At 44.9% G+C, this 21,412-nt stretch overlaps 1 protein-coding gene across 1 annotated transcript; it reads left to right on the top strand.

Moving 5' to 3' along the window:
- The first annotated feature begins 86 nt into the window (after nucleotides 1–86).
- LOC140405463 (zinc finger CCCH domain-containing protein 10-like) lies at nucleotides 87–21,412 on the top strand. The gene is made up of 2 exons (XM_072493924.1): nucleotides 87–203; nucleotides 7,979–21,412. Exon 2 carries the CDS (start codon nucleotides 8,026–8,028, stop codon nucleotides 9,226–9,228), a length of 1,203 nt encoding a protein of 400 aa, XP_072350025.1. The 5' UTR covers nucleotides 87–203; nucleotides 7,979–8,025; the 3' UTR covers nucleotides 9,229–21,412.

Below are 21,412 nucleotides of genomic sequence, written 5' to 3'. Positions count from 1 at the left end.
ACAGACATTTCATTTGAAAAATTATTTCGGAGGGAGTGGAGTTCAGTTTAAATCCGTTTTCATTTAAAATAGCGAATGAAATTGGTAATATGACTGAAAGAAATTAGGCGGACAAATCGTCGCTGTTTGGTGCTGAGCCGCTCTTGTCTGGGAGGACTCGTTTGACGCTCGTTGTGTTTGGAGGAGTGAAGGCGCTGAACTGTGTATGTAAATACATTCCTTTTTTCTGTCCATTTTGTAACCGTTCTGATCTTCTCTGATATTTATTTCGACAGTTTAAACATGCCAGATTGATCTGAGTGAGGGTGTAATTTTGTTTGCGCGTCTCTGCTATTGTTTTATGCAGCAGGAAGTTAAGGCCTAGAAATCCCATGACAGCCTTCGAATCCTCGACCAGCCTGTTACTGTGAAACGATGTGATTTGCAGTTAATATCTCTGAAAATCAGACGTTTATTAGCATTGTTTTGAGAATTCGTGGGTCACCTCTACATTTGAAACACTAAGGAATCAATATTTGCTATTAATGAGACTCTTGTTTCCCAGTGAAATGTTTTCTTTGGTACAGTAGTTCATCCTTGGATAATGCCTTCAATGTGCCAAAAAGATCCAAGGGACTTCATGAGGAGGGGATTGAGCCCTCAGTGAGAGTTAGGTGAGGTGACCCAAAGTGTAGTTGAAGAGGGATTTTGAGGGCGGAGAAAGATGTAGTACGGTGGGAAAAGTCTAACAAGAGAATTCAAGGATATGGGTGTTGATGGCGAAAGGTTTATTAAAGGGAGGTTAAAGAGGTTGTGATGTACAAGGAGGATGAGGTTGAAGAATGAAAAGATTCTAGAAGTAAATTGAGGGTGAGGCCATTGAGAGATTTTTCATGAGAATTTTGGAAAGTTTGGAAGTCGATGTAGACCTAAGCGACTGGGACTTAGGATTCTGGTTGGATTGAGATGGAGTTTTTTTTATTTTTAAAATAATTTTTATTAAAGGTTTTCATAAAATATCAATAACAAAATGAGAAAGAAAAAAGAACCTAACAGGGTTAAGTACAAAACACAATTTAAAAAAGCAACCCCCCAAACCCCCCCCCCCGTACATAAATAATAAATTAACATTAACACCCCGACTTAACACAACAGAGATGGAGTTCTTGGGTCAAACAAGGATAGGATTGAAGTCCAGCTTGGAGGTGATGAATGTAGTTTGAAATTCAATTTGTGGTTTGACAGGGTACATGAGGTTACACGCTGTCAAACTCCAGACCTACAGCAATGTAGTTAACTTTTAAATAACTTCCGAAATGTCCTTGCAAGCCACTCAAATCAAGGGAAATTAGGGATGGGCAACAAATGCTGGCCTTGCCAGCGACACCCACTTCCCATGAAAGAACTGTTATTTTTATTCATTTTTTCCAACTAAGGGGCAATTTAGCGTGGCCAATCCACCTACCCTGCACATCTTTGGGTTGTGGGGGTGAGACTTGCGCAGACACTGGGAGAATGTGCAAACTCCACACGGTCAGTGACCCGAGGCCAGGATTGAACCCGGTGCTAACCACTGCGCCACCGTGCTGCCCTCCCATGAAAGAATTTTAAAAAGAAAAATTGTGGGGATGAAAATGACCCTGAATATTTGTTTCTCAGACACTACTGTACAATTTTGAAAATGTGCTTAAGCATAGAGGTTACAATTCCTTTGATATAGCTGAGCTATTTGACATGCACTAACTGATGTCAGTAGTGGACCTTCTCTGATGCAAATGAGAACATAGAACATAGAACATAGAAAATACAGCACAGAACAGGCCCTTCGGCCCACGATGTTGTGCCGAACCTTTGTCCTAGATTAATCATAGATTATCATTGAATCTACAGTGCAGAAGGAGGCCATTCGGCCCCCTGAGTCTGCACCAGCTCTTGGAAAGAGCACCCTACCCAAACTCAACACCTCCACCCAACACCAAGGGCAATTTGGACATTAAGGGCAATTTATCATTGGCCAATTCACCTAACCCGCACATCTTTGGACTGTGGGAGGAAACCGGAGCACCCGGAGGAAACCCACGCAGACACGGGGAAATTAAAGAAAAAGGTGACTCCTTAATTGACATCCTGAAATTTGATAACTGAAAACATTTACAGTTGCACAACAAGGTTTTTTAAAGGACTTTCTTTTTCTCACTTATGCCTCTACTTTTCTGCAAATAGTGACTCATCTAGACGTATAGTTCCACTGCTGCTGATATCTCTCCAGTATCTCACCCAAGTTGACATTCCTCATTTGTGAACCTGAGCAGTGAATGCCAATAGGCTATTTGACCATGAAGAGTATTGCAGCCTATCTGATCCTATTTGCACCTAGTGTCCACATAGGTACATTTCCAGCAGCTTGTAGAATTAGCCACACAATGTCATTAGTCTGATGATGCTGATGATGATTATTGTATCAGGCTCTCTGAAACGAGGAACAAAATGCTGAGCTGCTGAGAGTGGAACATTTTAAATATTTTTTGGAAAGTTGCAGTTTCTGCTCTCGTCACTGTCCTCTCTGCTCCTTGCTCCTCAAGTGGTGGCTTGCTGTTTGCTAGGAGCCTGGTGGAAAACTATAGAGATCAGCAGTGAAAATGCACAATCCAAATGTTTCTGAAATTAGGTAGGTGTATACAGCAGTGTTATAGGCACCCAGGCTTCTGCTAATGCTCTGGATAGGAGCAAAAGCAACAGGGTAGTTGTTATGGGGGACTTTAACTTTCCAAATATTGACTGGAAACGCTATAGTTTGAGTACTTTAGATGGGTCTGTTTGTGTCCAAAGTGTGCAGGAGGGTTTCCTGATACAGTATGTAGATAGGCCAACGAGAGGCGAGGCCATATTGGATTTGGTATTGAGAAATGAACCAGGACAGGTGTTAGATTTGGAGGTAGGTGAGCACTTTGGTGATAGTGACCACAATTCCATTGTGTTTACTTTAGTGATGGCAAGGGATAGGTATATACCGCAGGGCAAGAGTTATATCTGGGGGAAAGGCAATTATGATGCGATGAGGCAAGACTTCGGATGCATCGGATGGAGAGGAAAACTGCAGGGGATGGGCACAATGGAAATGTGGAGCTTGTTCAAGGAACAGCTACTGCGTGTCCTTGATAAGTATGTACCTGTCTGGCAGGGAGGAAGTGGTCAAGCAAGGGAACCGTGGTTTACTAAAGCAGTCGAAACACTTGTCAAGAGGAAGAAGGAGGCTTATGTAAAGATGAGACATGAAGGTTCAGTTAGGGCGCTCAAGAGTTACAAGTTAGCTAGGAAGGACCTAAAGAGAGAGCTAAGAAGAGCCAGGAGGGGACATGAGAAGTCTTTGGCAGGTAGGATCAAGGATAACCCTAAAGCTTTCTATAGATATGTCAGGAATAAACGAATGACCAGGGTAAGAGTAGGGCCAGTCAAGGACAGTAGCGGGAAGTTGTGCTTGGAGTCCGAGGAGATAGGAGAGGTGCTAAATGAATATTTTTTGTCAGTTTTCACACAGGAAAAAGACAATGATGTCGAGGAGAATACTGAGATTCAGGCTACTAGACTAGAAGGGCTTGAGGTTCATAAGGAGGAGGTGTTAGCAATTCTGGAAAGTGTGAAAATAGATAAGTCCCCTGGGCCGGATGGGATTTATCCTAGGATTCTCTGGGAAGCTAGGGAGGAAATTGCTGAGCCTTTGGCTTTGATCTTTAAGTCATCTTTGTCTACAGGAATAGTGCCAGAAGACTAGAGGATAGCAAATGTTGTCCCCTTGTTCAAGAAGTAGAGACAACCCCAGTAACTATAGACCAGTGAGCCTTACTTCTGTTGTGGGCAAAATCTTGGAAAGGTTTATAAGAGACAGGATGTATAATCATCTGGAAAGGAATAATTTGATTAGAGATAGTCAACACAGTTTTGTGAAGGGTAGGTCGTGCCTCACAAACCTTATTGAGTTCTTTGAGAAGGTGACCAAACAGGTGGCAGAGGGTAAAGCAGTTGATGTGGTGTATATGGATTTCAGTAAAGCGTTTGATAAGGTTCCCTACGGTAGGCTATTGCAGAAAATACTGAGGCATGGGATTCAGGGTGATTTAGCAGTTTGGGTCAGAAATTGGCTAGCTGGAAGAAGACAGAGGGTGGTGGTTGGTGGGAAATGTTCAGACTGGAGTCCAGTGACTAGTGGTGTTCCAGAAGGATCTGTTTTGGGGCCACTGCTGTTTGTCATTTTTATAAATGACCTGGAGGAGGGCGTAGAAGGATGGGTGAGTAAATTTGCAGATGACACTAAAGTCGGTGGAGTTGTGGACAGTGCAGAAGGATGTTACAAGTTACAGAGGGACATAGATAAGCTGCAGAGCTGGGCTGAGAGGTGGCAAATGGAGTTTAATGCAGAAAAGTGTGAGATGATTTATTTTGGAAGGAATAACAGGAAGACAGAGTACTGGGCTAATGGTAAGATTCTTGGCAGTGTGGATGAGCAGAGAGATCTCGGTGTCCATGTACATAGATCCTTGAAAGTTGCCACCCAGGTTGAGAGGGTTGTTAAGAAGGCGTACGGTGTGTTAGCTTTTATTGGTAGTGTGATTGAGTTTCGGAGCCATGAGGTCATGTTGCAGCTGTACAAAACTCTGGTGCGGCCGCATTTGGAGTGTTGCGTGCAATTCTGGTCGCCGCATTATAGGAAGGATGTGGAAGCATTGGAAAGGGTGCAGAGGAGATTTACCAGAATGTTGCCTGGTATGGAGGGAAGATCTTATGAGGAAAGGCTGAGGGACATGAGGCTGTTTTCGTTAGAGAGAAGAAGGTTAAGAGGTGACTTAACTGAGGCATACAAGATGATCAGAGGATTGGATATGGTGGACAGTGAGAGCCTTCTTCCTCGGATGGTGATGTGCAGCACGAGGGGACATCGCTTTAAATTGAGGGGAGATAGATATAAGACACATGTCAGAGGTAGGTTCTTTACTCAGAGAGTAGTAAGGGCGTGGAATGCCCTGCCTGCAACAGTAGTGGACTCGCCAACACTAAGGGCATTCAAATGGTCATTGGATAGACATATGGACGATAAGGGAATAGTGCAGATGGGCTTTAGAGTGGTTTCATTGGTCGGCGCAACATCGAGGGCCGAAGGGCCTGTACTGCGCTGTTATGTTCTATGATGTAACTGTTTGCTAGGAGGTTTGTGGCAGTTCGCTTTTCAGTTCTTTTTTTCTTGATTCCTACTCTGGGCAAGCCATGACTTTTGCTTGATGATGTGATTGAATTCAAAAAGCTGGAGCAGTTGCAGAAGTGAGCCTTTATTCTAGCCTTCCGTAGCACAATATATTGCAGGTTAGTATACCAATCTGTAGTTAATTCGAGGGTCACAAAGGTCAGTTGCAGAATCCTTATTGCTAGAAGTGACTATCTCAGCAAAGACCTGGGGCCAAACTTGAGTCTCTGGTCTGAATAGCTCTGGTAGTACTCAGGATTAAAATCCTTATTTTTTTTCCAGAATTCCACACAAGTTTATTCTGGTACGATGATTTATTTTTTTACATGGCATTTTAGGATCATATCTTGATACAAGATTATCTTTTTAAAAATCATGGTATTGTTGGGTACAGTTGCTTCTGATTTTTATCCTTTATACTAAAACATGTCTGGTCTAAATTTAATGAGATTATTCAAAATGCAGGCTATTATGGGTTTTATGCATTAACATCTCTTATGCGCATGAAGGCTACTTTCACTGATTGTGAATCTCACGGCTTGGTGTTTAACTCTAGATTCCGCACAAGGCGCTATACATCAATATAACTTGTCTTCCTCACCTTCCCAACCCCACACCTCACCAAATCCACATGCCGAATGTGGCTGAATTCATGAGCACCCAATCGATTTCACTTGTTAAATAAGTGCTGCCAGTGAAACTCGTCTTTGTGAAACTAGAATGACAGCTTTTTATAAATTGTGAGGATTACAGTTCATCATATTGAAAGCAGATATCCTATACATTTGATATATTGGGGATTGGGGGGGCGAATGGGTTGGAGGCTAGACAGATAAAAGATATATTGCGAAAGATTTTTCGTAAACTTTCATACTAGTCGATATGCTACAAGGAATAGAGTGTTTGCCTTGTACTCCATTCAGAAGGAGGAGGATCCATTCTCTGTTCTGTTGTAGGTGTGTATTCCACTATTGGTTTATAGGTTGTAGTCGGAACAGACCAGAAATAAGCAACAGTCATGTTATGTTTCACGGGGGAACGCGGTGGCGCAAGGTTAGCACAGTTGCCTCAAGGCGCCGAGGTCCCAGGTTCGATCCCGGCTCTGGGTCACTGTCCGTGTGGAGTTGGCACATTCTCCCCGTGTTTGCGTGGGTTTCACCCCCAGAACCCAAAGATGTGCAGGTTAGGTGGATTGGCCACGCTAAATTGCCCCTTAATTGGAAAAACTGAATTGGATACACTAAATTTATATTTTAAAAAATGTTATGTTTCACAAATTTCTGATATTATGTTGTCTAAACAGCTGCTTCAATTGTCATTTAACTTTTTGCTGGCTCTGATTTATTTTGAAAAAATTGAATATGGAGGCTCTGCAGACACAGTCATTTCTGAAAAGAAATGCAGAATTAATTACTTTGTTATGTATTTCGTTGAATTCATAATGGCTGGTCTATCAGGATCAGACTTGGGTTGACTTGTTTTGATTACAATCTGAGATGGGAGAGCAACAACAACTCCCTATCATGGAAGACTACTCATGCGGGGTAGCATGGTGGTGCAGTGGGTCCCGGCGAGGGCCCGGGTTCAATCCCGGCCCCGGGTCACTGTCCGTGTGGAGTTTGCACATTCTCCCCGTGTCCGCGTGTGTCTCACCCCCCCCCCTCCCCCCAAAAAAAGGATGGCCACGCTAAATTGCCCTTGAATTGGAAAAAATGTTTTTAAAATGGATGAATACTCATTTGTATTCTGTGTAAAGGCTCCTGCACTCAGGGAATGTTTTGTACTGATTTACCCATCACAAAGTACAGATGAGGGAGGCAATTCAGCCCATTATTGGCAGGCTCATTTACTATGGGTGACAGCATATCTGATCCCAGCCTGTGTGCACCCAAGATTCACAGATGTACATTTTCCAGCAGAGGTAACAGAATTGAAATCCGAAATGGGAACTCTGACTCTTTTTGTTTTCTTATTTTAGCCTGGGATGCTAAGGGTCATCAAATTATTTCCAATCAAACAAGCAGATACTTTTTTGCCTTGGTCTGTGAGTCAGGTACTCCTTATTTTTAATTCCTTTTTGTAATTTTTTCCTATCCCATAACCAGGAATCATTCCTCGGGTGAAAAACATACACCCCCCACTTTGCCTCTAGTGTTTGGAGGTGTGTGAAAACACCATGTGGTGATTAACTCTCTGATACTTTTGAAAACATACATGTACATTGCGTGTGAATAAGTAATCCACAATGAAAATCCTTAATCTAAAAATACTTTTCCAAAATGTTATATTGGCCTACATGATAGGTGCAGTGTTTTAACGTATTCCAGACTGACAAAGCAAATGTTCTCTTTTTTTTTTCCTTTGCTGGTGCTAATATCCAAAATGAAATCTCAAGCAAGCTCTTGATGAACATAAATCAAGAGCACAAAACAAGCTATAACTGAGTACAAATTAACACTCCTCATTCCCCAACTCGGACCAAGGATCAATGATTACGAAATGAAAGTGTGACTCTGATACAGTGGGAGATAGTTTTCTAGTTGGTGTTGATGTAGTGAAGACAAATTTTGGGGAACTGTGTGGTGCAACTAACCTGATAATGTTTGTTGCTGACACTGCACGCACAGATTTGGAAACCGTTTTCATTCCCACCACAACTATCACTTAGCTCGCTGAGCACAAAATGCAGTGGTTCAAGTAACACTTAGGTTGTAGACGAATTCCTCCTTCTCTGTAAAGATGTGCCTTGATTTTCTTTTTCAGATGTTTTTGTGTACAGTGGCTGAGAAGCACAGAAATAGTCTGTGAAGATGCCGGATAAAGATAATTTATTTAACAGTGGTAATGATGAGGCTGGCCACAGCTCAGATGATATTTGCCGTGACTTCCTGCGCAATGTCTGCAAACGTGGTAAGCGCTGCAAGTTCTACCACCCTGACATTAATGAGGTGTCCGATTTGGGTGTAAAAAAGAATGAATTTGTCTTTTGTCATGACTATCAGAACAAAGAGTGCACCCGCATTAACTGCAAGTTTATTCATGGAACAAAGGAGGATGAGGAACATTACAAAAAGTCAGGAGAGCTTCCCCCACGCCTGCGTCTTACAGTGGCCATGGGTCTTGGCCTTTCACCTTCTGACCTCTCTTTTAAAAAAGGTGAGGTCCCAATCTGCCGAGACTTCCTGAAAGGTGACTGTCAAAGAGGATCTAAGTGCAAATTCCGACATTTGAAACGTGATGAATACGAGTATGAAAACAGAACTTTGGAGAGGTTGTCAAGAGACCAAGTGCTTTCACCTGTAGTGCGTCGATATGACCCATTCGATGACCTCTATGACACCGATCGCTATACTGATTACGACCATGTCCTAAAGCGACGAAGAGTCGATGGCTTGCGATTTGAAACTTATGATTTTAATATCCCTAATTCACGTCCAGTTGACTATCGGTTTCTAGAGGAGGAGAATCTGATGCTCCGAAAGCGTGTTGAGGAACTCAAGAAGCAGATCTCAAATTTGATGGCAACTAATGAGGTACTTTTGGAGCAAAACGCACACTTCCGCAACCAAACTAAGGTGGTCACATTGACTTCCACTCCCACTGCGACAGAGCAAACACTGGCAGCACCAACTGTGGGCGCAATCACCAATTACAACCATGGTATAGCGCAGACTCACACCACTTTGAGTAGCCAAGCACTTCAACCACGACCTGTCACCCAACAAGATTTAGTGGCAACTGCTGGAGCTTCAGCTGCGCCACCTACCAATGCTGCACCAACAGCACAGCATCTTAATCCTGAGATTGCTTCTCTGCCTGCAGCACTTGCCCAGACCATTGCCCAGGGGATGGCACCTCCAGTTTCCATGGCCCCAGTGGCTGTCTCTGTTGCACCAGTGGCAGTATCAATTGCACAAGCACTGCCAGGAATTACCATTAGCCATGCCACCACTCCAATGGTTACTTATCCAATTGCATCGCAGAGTATGAGGATAACAGCAATTCCTCACTGAGGATCTTTGAAGTAAGGGTTCCACAAAGGCTTTTGAAAAGGTTCTGTATTCCTATGTTGCTTCCCATGACGTGTGCTACGTAAATATGCACACCAAAGTCAAATAGAATTCTGATCCAGCATTTAGTTCTATTTGTGCCTAAACTATTCCTCTTCAGTCCATTTACATGTCATTTCTGAATACGTGTTTACCACCATCCTGTTTTAGTGCTCAGCTTGCCAGCTTCATAAATCCATCGCCTAACATAACATAAAAACAACTGCACGCGGCACAGGAGCATTTTCTTCCAACACGCTTTGTTTAAACAAACCACTGGGCTGTGGTTCCTGCGCAAAATATTCAAACCAACTCTGTCTCCCAAGCTTGACCATCTGCATTCTTGACGCAAAAAAAACCATTTCATAGCATATGAAATTGTAAATTTTCCTGATCTTAATGATCAAAAGAAAATTATTTTAAAACTTTTTATTGTGTTGCTGGCGCTGAATGATTGCTGCATTTTACCAGGTCACTGCATAACGAGACGTAATTCTCTGGGTGAATCTTTTTGGGGTGTTTTGATGATGCGATGGGGTGCTATAAAGTACATTTTAAATCGTATAAACCGTCCAGATATTACAATGTAACCCACACAATTTTGGCTTATGACATTGCTCTACCAAAGTGTCCAATTAACATGGAAGCCATTACAATAATTTTATTTATGAATTCACCTGGTGTACTTTCAACTTGGAGCATTGGATGCTCAGTGTGTGTAAGTCGCCATAGTCCATGAGGACCATAGACTGCTCTCAAAGGAGAGAGAGCGAGCTGACTGGTGGTGATATAACTTGAGGATCACCACACCTCAGGCAAGGGGCAACGTTGAGAAGGACCTTCATGGATAACCTCAGCCGGTACGGAAATTGAACCCACGCTGTTGGCGTCGCTCCGCATCACGAACCAGCTGTCCTGCCAACTGAGTTAACCAACTCCCGCCCAGTGTGTAACATTAGTCTGTTCAAATTCTGCCACATTGATGGGATTAAAATCTTTGTTCTTTGCCAGCTGCAAGGATGATACATAAATGGATTTGAAGAATCTAAATTCAGTTTCTACTGGGTCTTTTCTATAACACAAAACTGCCCATAACTTGGCAGTCTTAATCTGGCCGAGGAAGAAATCTTACAACATAAGGTTAAAGTACAACAGGTTTGTTTGGAATCACGAGGTTTCAGAGCGTAGCTCCTTCATCAGGCGAGTGAAGCTACGCTCCGAAAGCTAGTGATTCCAAGCTAAACTGTTGGACTTTAACCTGGTGTTGTAAGACTTATTACTAGGCACACCCCAGTCCAACGCCGGCATCTCCACATCATGTTGGCCTGTTTGCTGGAAGGAAGGCGGGTGATGATACAGATTCAGTAGGGAAAGCTCTTCTAAGTTTGAAGTCCAGACCTGGTGGGGAAAATATTACTCTGCACCTAGCCTGTCACTGCTTGATGCCTTGATGCCACTTATCCTCAGACTGTGAATTTAGCAAAATAAGACAAAATCATTTTCTTTTTTTAAAAACGCATTTTATTCAAACTTGTATCAAAGTAGGTTACAGCAAATAAACACCCCGGGAAACATTCTTCCCAACAATCAACTATACAGTTTGTACAGATTTTTCTCCTTTTTCACCCACCCGCCTGCGACGAACAGCTCCTCAAACACGGTCACAAACATCCCCCACCTTTTCTCAAACCACCCTGCTGAGCCCCTTAACTCATACTTTATCTTCTCTAACCGCAGGAAGTCATACAGGTCACCCAACCATGCTGCTACCCCCGGTGGCGATGCCGACCGCCATTCCACCTCCAGCAAAATTTGTCGGCGTGCAATCAGACAGGCGAAGGCCAAGGTATCGGCCTTCCTCCTCTCCATGAGCTCCGGCTTCTCTGAAACCCCAAATATCGCCACCAAAGGGTCCGGGTCCACTCCCTCCTCCACTATCCTGGCTAAGACCGCGAACACTCCTGCCCAGAATCTTCCCAATTTTTCACAACCCCAAAATGTGCGCATGATTCACTGGCCCCCGCCCACACCTCTCACACTCATCTGCTACCCCCTGAAAGAACCCACTCATTCTCGCCCGAGTCATATGCACCCTGTGCACCACCTTAAACTGTATCAGGCTCATCCTTGCACAAGAGGAGGTCCCGTTTACCCTTCGCAGTGCCTCACTCCATACTCCCCAATTGATCTCCATTCCCAACTCCGCTTCCCATTTCTCCTTGATCTTCACCACCCGCTCGCCTCCCTGCTCCCCCAGCCACTTATATATATCCCCAATTCTTCCCTCCCCTTCCACATCCGGAAGCAGCAGTCGCTCCAGCAGGGTGTATCCCGGCAACCTAGGAAACCCGTTCCAGACCTTTCATGCAAAGTCCCTAACCTGTAGATACCTGAACTCACTCCCCCTCAGCAGCTCTACCGTCTCCCTTAGCTCCTCCAGGCTGGCGAACCCTTCCTCCAAATACAAATCCCTCACCTTGACCAGCCCCACTTCCCTCCACCTCCTGTACACACTATTCATCCCCCCCCCCGGCTCAAACCCATGATTCTCGCACAGCAGCGTTAGCACCAACATCCCTTCCACCCTAAAATGCCTCCTCAGCTGATTCCATATCTTCACCGTGGACTGCACCACTGGGCTCCCTGAATACCTACTCGGAGCCATTGGCAATGCTGCCGTCACCATAGCCACCAAACTAGACCCCTTACAAGATTCCTCCTCCTTAATCCACTCTACCTCTTCTCCTTCCCACCACCGCCGCACCTTGTCCACATTCGCCGCCCAATAATAATGAAGTAAGTTTGGCAATGCCAACCCCCCCTGCTGCCTCTGCCTCTGTAGCATGGTCCTCCCCGCCCATACAAAGTCAGAGATGATTGTGTCCACTTTCCGAAAAAAGGCTTTTGGTATAAAGATGGGGAGAGCCTGAAAGATAAACAAGAACCTCGGCAGAATATTCATTTTCACCGCTTGGACCCTCCCCGCCAACGTTAAGTGCAGTGTATCTCCAACAGATCCGAAACATACAGCAAGCGGTCATCGACATAGAGCGACACCCGATGCTCCCTCTGTCCCCTCATTATCCCCTGCCACTCTGCCGACCCCCTGAGAGCCATCGCCAATGGCTCTATGGCCAGCGCAAACAGCAGCGGCGACAGTGGGCACCCCTGCCTCGTACCCCTGTGTAAGTCAAAGCTTTGTGAGCTCATATCATTCGTCTTCACCCTCGCAATTGGCGCCACATACAGCAATCGCACCCATGCCACAAATCCCGGCCCAAACCCAAACCTTCCCAAAACTTCGAACAAGTATCGCCACTCCACCCGATCAAATGCTTTCTCCGTGTCCATGGACACCACCACCTCCGGTATCACAGCTCTCGATGGATTCATCACCACATTCAACAGCCGTTTTATATTACTTGCGAGCTACCTGCCCATCACGAAGCCTGTTTGATCTTCTGCAACCACCCCCGGGACACAATCCTCCATCCTCCCCGCCAACAACTTAGCCAATACTTTCACATCCGTGTTCAATAGTGATATGAGTCTATACGATCCACATTCCACCGGATCCTTCCCTTTTTGGGGATTAGTGTGATTACTGCCTGCTTCATCAACTCCGGCAACTCCCCCTTCTCCAGCGCTTCATTAAACGCCCCCAACACATGTGGTGCCAGGTCCGCCGCAAATTCCTTATAAAATTCTGCCGGGTACCCATCCGGCCCAGGGGCCTTCCCCGACTTCATACCCCTGATACTATCCAGCACCTGCCTCAGCCCCAGGGGCTTCTCCAACGCCTGCCTCTTTGCTTCCTCCACCTGGGGAAATTCCAGCTCGTCCAGAAACCGCCCCATGTCCCCCTCCTCTCCTCCTGGGTCTGCCTCATAAAGTCCCTGGTAATACTCTCTAAATGCCTCATTGATCTTCCCTGGCTCTGACACTACATCCCCAGCCCCAGTCCGGATCTTCAATATTTCCCTGGACGTAGCCTGCCTCCGCAGCTGGTGTGCCAGCATGCGGCTCGCCTTCTCCCCATACTCGTATTGCATCCCTCTTGCCCTACGCAGTTGCCCTACCGCCCTTTCCGTTGTCAGCCTGTCAAATTGCCCCTGCAACTTTTTCCTCCTCGCCAATCCCTCCACGGTGGGCACCCTCGAATATTCCCTGTCCACCTCCACTATCTCGCTCACTAGAAGGTCATGTTCCACCCTCCTTTCCTTATTCGCACGAACCGTAAATGAGATAATTTCTCCCCGGACCACTGCCTTCAGTGCTTCCCAAAAAATGCCTGCTGACACCTCCCCATTCTGATTGAACTCCACATAATCCCTAATCACCAACCGCACCTATCACAAAAACCTCCATCCGCCAACAACCCCGAGTCAAACCTCCACCCCGGCCTCTGCTCTCGTCCCGTACTGAACCGAATATTCAGCCAGTGGGGTGCGTGGTCCGAGATAACTATCCCCGCATACTCTGCCCCCTCCACCCCAACCGAAATCTCCTGACTCACTACAAAGTAATCAATCCTCGAAAACACCTCATAGATGTGTGAAAAGAAGGAATACTCCCCCCTGGGTTGTGAAAGCACCATGGATCCACCATACCCATCCTCTCCATAAACCCTCCCCCAGCTCCCTTGCCATTCGTACCCTACCCAGCGACCTGGGGCTCGATCTATCCACCCTCGGCTCCAGGACACAGTTAAAATCTCCTCCCATGATCAACTGGTACGTGGCCAAATCCGGGATTGCTGCCAGCAACCCCCTCATAAAACCCACATCATCCCAATTTGGGGCATACACATTTACCAACACTACCGGTGCCCCTTCCAATACCCCACTCACAATCACATATCTCCCACCTGGATCCCTCACCTCCTTCGCACTCACAAATCCCATTTTTTTGCTCATTAAAATCGCCTCACCCCTCGATTTCAAATCAAACCCCGAGTGAAAAACCTGCCCGACCCACCCCTTCCTCAACCTAATCTGGTCCTTCACACGGAGATGTGTCTCCTGCAAAAAGACAACCCCCGCTTTCAAGCTCCTGAGGTGTGCGAAAACCCACAACCTTTTAACCGGCCCATTCAGTCCCCGGACGTTCCACGTTACCAAGCTTACCGGAGGCCTGAGCCTCCAATCTCCTCTACCGTCCGTCATCTTCCCCACTTAACTCCTGCCCCTTAATTCCACTCTGTACCTAGCCCATCCCAGATGGCCCCTTTCTTCACCCTTGACAATGTCATCTCTCACCCCCTGCCGCGTCGCAGAAACCCCCCCCCCGCTTTTCCCCTTCCCCCTTCTTCCACCCCCCACTTCCCCTTTCCAACCTCCCCCCGGTCACCCCTCTTGGCCTTCTCCCCCACCACCTCCCTTCCGTTCACCAGCATAACCTGCTAGCACGGCTGCCCCTGCCCAAAGGCACATCCTAATGACCTCCCACTACCCCCCCCCCCACTCCTCAGCTCAAAGAAAAAGGCCTCCTGCTGGCCTTACCCTCCCCCACCCAAACAAGGACTTCTCCTGAACTACAGGTAGCCTTCTCCAAAAGCAAACAAACAGATGTTAAACACAAACAGTCCCATAAAACAGGAGGGGGGGATGGGAATATCCATCCCCACATAAACTTTTCACCCCTACAACTCCTTACAATCTCAACATTGAACAGAACCCCCCCCCCAAAAAAATCGAGAATCCCCCAATCCCTACACCCACTACAAACATGCTCCCGACCATTACATAGTGCCAGCACCCCGGTACCCAAGCATTGTCCACTCAGTTCTCCCCCAGTTCATGCTCCTTAATGAAGTCTTTGGCCGTTTCCGGGGCCTCGAAATAATACTCCCGCCCTCCGAACGTCACCCATAATTTCGCCGGATAGAGCACCCCAAACCTGATCTACCGCCGGTACAGCACCGCCTTGGCCTTGTTGAAACCTGCCCGCCGTTTTACGAACTCCGCTCCGATGTCCTGATAAATCCAGACGTTATTTCCCTCCCAGTCGCAGCTACGCTTCTCCCTGGCCCACTGTGGAATTTTCTCTTTCTCCACAAATCTATGGAGTCTCGCGATCACCGCCCGCGGCGGCTCACCAGCTCTAGGCTTTTGCCTCCGAGACCTATGCGCTCGGTCCACTTCAGGTGCCTTATCCAGCACCCCTTCTGCCACCAATCCCGCCTGCATCCTCGAGACGTACCTCGTGGCACTCACACCTTCCACTCCTTCAGGCAGGCCCACTATTCGCAGGTTCTGCCTTCTCGAGGCATTCTCCTGCTCCTCCACCTTTGCCCTCAGCATTTTACAAAGGTCTCCTAGGAGCCCCACCTCCGCCTCCAGAGCCACCACACGATCGCTGTGGTCCGCGATCACTCCTTCAATCTCCCGAATCTGTGACCCCTGCACCGCCAAACACCTCTCCATCTGCCCCAAAGTACTCTTCAGGGGTGCCACAGCTTCTGCAATGCCCTTTGCATGATCCTCATGCACTTCGTTCCTCTGTTTATGGAATTCCTCCTTGATAAAAGTCATCAGTTCCTGTATCTGGGGCCTTGCAGCTTGCCCCTCCCCCGCCTGCATGCTGGAAGAGACTGTCTGTGAAGCACAAGACTGTTTCAACTTTCCAGCCAAACCTCTCACTGTTTTCTGCCGGGTCCGGTGATCAGAAGACATCCCATTCCAGGGGTAAACTACTCCTCTAACATTCACCTACGCCTTTTCATCAAAATTCCACCCGGATCTGGGTAAAAAGAGCGCTTTTCTGTGACTTTGAACAGGAACAGCCCTTTATGTGACCAACCACTCCATGGTCACAAGTGGAAGTCACAAAATCATTTTCTGTTTACTTGGCATTAGTGACAAGAGTGGGGTTGGTAAAAGTGGTTAAAGAACAAAAGCCAATGATAGTTGCTCCTGCAAGTAGTTTGGGTCAGCAACACAGGAAATGCAAACCTTTTGCAAATCCTTGTTGAAGTGGAATGCATATATATTTTCACACCAAATATTGTAATTTGTATACAAATACAATCAATGTATAACTTTGATAAAATTTATGGAATTACATCTAAGGCAGCTTAACTGCTGACTTTCTGGGGACCAGAATGGAAGTGTTTGCATGCAGCCTTTGAAGTATGGTGAGCCAAGCTGTAACAAATTTGAGCACGTGAACGTGAATGTTCATGATCTTTTCCCTTTTCTTTAAAAGTGACCAATAACCAACTCCAGCTGCCTTCAAACCCTGAAAAGATCTTTTAAAGGCATTTTGAATACAGTGTATTTTGCTAAATGCATGTTTTGATTAACTCCTGGAAGTCCATAACCAGGGTCAGTGGAAAACTGCAGGAAATTGAAGTAAAATCTATTGGGATTTTGTGCCCAATGTCCTCATTCATTTTGAAAACTTTGCTAAATCCACATATCGCTGATTGATTTATCTGCATTTTCTTCAAGCTTGCCAAAATGATCTTGCAACGCAATTAAGTGTTAACGGTAAAATAGGCTTTTTGTATTCACTGTTAAAACCCTGTGGTTATTTTGTTTCATTGATTCTGGTGCTCGTTTTTTTAAAGGGCTGGTGGTGATATGGAACCCTAAGGTTGGTTATACTTGTGCGATTTAATCAACTAGTTATTGAGGACATTCAGTCTCAATTGTTGTTTTTCTGTTAACCATGTCTACAACTTGTATATAGTAGCTGTTTTAGTCTTTTGAAATCTGCTGTGATGTTTGTCAAGTTCTTGTGGGATCTGGGATTCAGCACCAATGATCTAATCTTGTGCAATTGAAACAAGGTTAATGAAGGAAATGTGTTCTTATTTGTAGTTTCAATGTAACCCACAACTGGAAATTCTACTCAATACTTGTACGAGCTCTTTAACTGTGCAACAATTTTTATATTTTGTGGGTGGGAAGGGAAATGTTCATATCATCGGATAGCCTTTCCCCTGCAATTCTTACTTCATGCTATAGTTTTGAACTTCCAGGATTCCCTGTGACTGAAAGTTTACCTAATTACAACACTGTGTCTACCATTCATACTTGCCAAACCATGAATATTCAGGAGCCCTTCCAAACCAAAGGGAATCCCTTTTAGAGTTTGATCTAATAATGCAAACTGCTTCTTCACAAAGAACTCTGGGGACATGACAGTATTGTAATATATCACAAACAAATACCATGTAATGGTGAGGTCAACAGTTAAAACAGTGCACTATCGTTAAGGAATGTTCAAACTAGTCTTTTTTTAGTAAAGGATTGTTATAGATGAGTGAAAATAAGCAATATTAAATGTGCATTGTATTCCTGCCGTATGTAATGAGTCAAAATATAACAAAATCTGCATAAAACTGGAATTGCCAAATTGGAACTGGCTGAGTCAGGATCAAATTGAAATTTCTAGTGGTTTGCTTATACAGCATCATATTTTCAGATTTGACTTTCTGATTCCTAGTCGACTATTTTCACATTGAATGTAATATCACTGTCATTATTAATGACATTTTTACAATATTCTGTTTATGGAAAACTGTTTTATAAAGAAGAATTTGACTCCAGTGTCAGCTAACATGGATCAGAACATAAGAAAAAGGAGCAGGAGTAGGCCATTCAGCCCCTACGCCTGCTCTGCCAGTCATGTCTGATCTGATTGTGGCCTTAACTCCACCTTCTTGCCTGCCCCTCATGACATTTGACGTCCTTGTCAATCAAAAATCTGTCTAACTCAGCCTTGACTATATTTAATGGCTCAGCATCCACTGCTTGCTGGGGAAGAGAATTCCAAAGACTAACGACCCTCTGGGAAGGAATTCCTCCTCATCTCAGTCTTAAACAGGAGACCCATTTAGTTTTAAATTGTGCACCCTAGTTCTAGATTCCTTCATAAGAGGAAATATCCTCTCACCATCCACCTTGTCAAGCCCCCTCCCCCCTTAGAATCTTATGTTTCAGTAAGATCATCTCGTTCTTCGAAATTCCAATGGGTATAGTCACAGCCTTTCCTCAGAAGGCAAACCGCTCATCCCAGGAATCAGCCAAGTGAGCCTTCTCTGAACTGCTTCCAGTGCAAGTATGTCCCTCCTTGAGTAAGGTCACCAAAACAGTAATGTGAAGATGCCGGCGTTGGAGTGGGTGCGCACAGTAAGAAGTCTTACAACGCCAGGTTAAAGTCCAACAGGTTTGTTTCGAATCACTAGCTTTCGGAGCACTGCTCCTTCATCAGGTGACTGCACAGTACTCTGGGTACAGTCTAACCAACACCCTGTACAGTTATAGCAAGCCTTCTCTACTTTTCTACTCCATCTCCTTTGCAAGAAAGGCCAACATTCCGTTTGCCTTCCTAATTAATTAAAATGCTGTACCTGCATGCTGATTATTTTGTGATTCATGTGCAAGGACTGCGACATTCTGTAGTCTCTCTCCATTTAAATAAAGTGCTTTTCCCACTTTTTCCCACATTACACTCTTATCTGTCAAATTTCTGCTCTGACTCTTAACCTATTTACTTTGCAAACTCTTTTTGTATTCTCCTCACCACTTGCTTTTCTACCTATCTTTGTATCGACAGCAAATTTGGCTACAGTGCATTTGGTCCCTTCATCCAGGTTATTGATTCAGATTGTAGGCAGTTTGGGTCAGTTCTAGGCAATCTAGGCTAGTGAGTGGGCTGCATGAGTGGCCCTCCTTCACATCAGTGGGCCATAGGAATGAAATTGGGCATGTGCACTAGTCATGACCCCATGAATAGGATTTAAAACATTTTAATATGTGCTGAATATTTCATGACTAATTATAGGAACTGCTTAATCATTCAAATATTAATATAACTGTCTTCAACTTCACATGGCATAAACAAAATAAATATTTACACTTTAAAGTGCAAAAGTAGCATAAAAAAGCTCAACCTCCCACTTCCACTGGTCTCCTGGGCTAGGGTAATTTTGCTAACGGCACTTGCATATCCAGGATTTGCGGGGTGTGCCTATTGAACCGTAGGGGTGCTATGTTTGGACGGCTCTTGCAGTCATTGGTCAATCACTATGCACCTTTCCTCACTTGCCCGTGCTTTATGTGTGTATCACTTTAGTAATAACGGTAGGAAAGCAAAACTACGCGGATGGAAACCAGAAGAGTGTGGCAACCCTACACCTGGGCAATGGTCAACAAAATGTCTCATGGGCAGTGGGGTGCCCATCACTGGCTTAGGCCCTAGCACTGATCCCTGTGGCACGACATTAATTACAGTAACCTGAAAATTGTGTGTGGGGGTGGGGGGGGGGGGGGTCGGTGGTAGCACAGTTGCTTCACAGCTCCAGGGTCCCGGTTCGATTCCCGGCTTGGGTCACTGTCTGTACGGAATTTGCACTTTCTCCCCATGTCTGTGTGGGTTTCTTCCAGGTGGTCCGGTTTCCTCCCACAGTCCAAAGATGTGCGGGTTAGCTGGATTGACCATGCTAAATTGCCCTTAGTGTCCAAAAAGGTTGGGTGGGGTTCCGGGGATAGGGTAGGGGTGTGGGCTTGGGTAGGGTGCTCTTTCCAGGGGCTGGTGCAGACTCGATGGGTCGAATGGCCTCCTTCTGCACTGTAAATTCTATGACCCATTTTCCCAACTCTGTTTCCTATTTAGCTAGCCAGTTCATTATCCGAAACCATGAGATTTTTTGTGTGGCTCCGTTATCAAATGCCTATTGGAAATCCAAATGCACTACATCTATTTTGTTTTGCCCATTGTGTAAAGTGAGAACATTATTTAACTAATGTCATTATAAACGAGTTAAGTTTTTACAGATATTCAGAACCACATTATCACTTGCTAACCATAGACAACTTTGGAATGTGAAGACCAACAGTCCAAATATGGAGATGGAATACTAAGTAACATATCCCGACATGACAAAAATACCAGACTTTTCTCAATAATGTATAAGCGAAGGATCAGCCAGAATCTGGCAAAACATACTGAATATGTAATATACACTAAGCCTGTAATTATTCTGGTGCTTATTATTTCCGATGTGGCACTTGACTGTACTCTTCAATTATAACAAAACCTTTTTGCAAAAAGTTTTTGGTGGTTGTAATTAAATCTCTGGAAGAAGGTGGTTTAACATCCCAGTAAAAATCAATTTAAAATGTCAAACTAGGGGCAGCACGGTGGCGCAGTGGTTAGCACTGCAGCCGCATGGTGCCGAGGACCCGGGTTCGATCCCGGCCCTTTGTCACTGTCCGTGTGGAGTTTGCACATTCTCCCCCTGTCTGCGTCGGTCTCACCCCCACAACCCAAAGATGTGCAGGTTAGGTGGATTGGCCACGCTAAATTGCCCCTAAGTTGGAAAAAAACAATTGGGTACTCTTAAAAAAAAAAAAAATTTACATTTCAAACTAATTTCATTTTCATAATGTGTTTTGTATCATGAATTTCTGAGTAATCCGGTATGTTGCGGTAATGGAGAGCTGTGCCACAGAATGTTGAGACCTGTAATCCATCACCCTTTAACGTTACTTATCTCAAAGAGACCCACACCAAGATGACTGGGGGAGGTAACGTATGCCGCCCTCCAATCTGCCAAGACTGCTCCAGAATCTGCAGAATTTTGGAAGATGACGACCAATGCATCCACTATTTCCATGGCCACCTCCTTTAGCAGCTCCTCATAAAAAGGCAAATTGTCGCATTAACACTGTTCCATAATCTGAATTGCATTTGTGTACTTTCGAATTTCAATTTCCAGTACTTTAAATGCTCATTTAGCCAATTATTTGCTTGCTGCTCCTAAATCAATTGATCTGGGAATGGTAAGAACCAAAGCACAGACTATTTTGACATTCTTACACTTGGCTCTATATTTTGAAGAGTACTAGCAAAATAGAAACCAGTGTGGCAAACAGCATTCTGTTGTAAATTGAATGGGTTATACATATTGTACATATTGTTTGCTCTGCTGTGATGGACATTTTAAAAATGTGATTTCCCCTTAGAATATTCTTCCAAGCAGTAGGTTAATGTTCAACTGATACAGGTCTCCAGAACAGTAGAACTTGCACAGTGCAAGTGCATACTTTGTTTAAAATGGGATAAAAGAGTCTGTATTGATTTGTATGGAATCCTGTCAAATGCAGAACAATAAAGAGCGTTTTAATTTAAGAGTAAA

The sequence above is a fragment of the Scyliorhinus torazame genome, chromosome X, assembly GCF_047496885.1.
Source record: "Scyliorhinus torazame isolate Kashiwa2021f chromosome X, sScyTor2.1, whole genome shotgun sequence".
Taxonomy (NCBI): Eukaryota; Metazoa; Chordata; class Chondrichthyes; order Carcharhiniformes; family Scyliorhinidae; genus Scyliorhinus; species Scyliorhinus torazame.
This window is presented reverse-complemented; position numbering and strand designations above follow the sequence as displayed.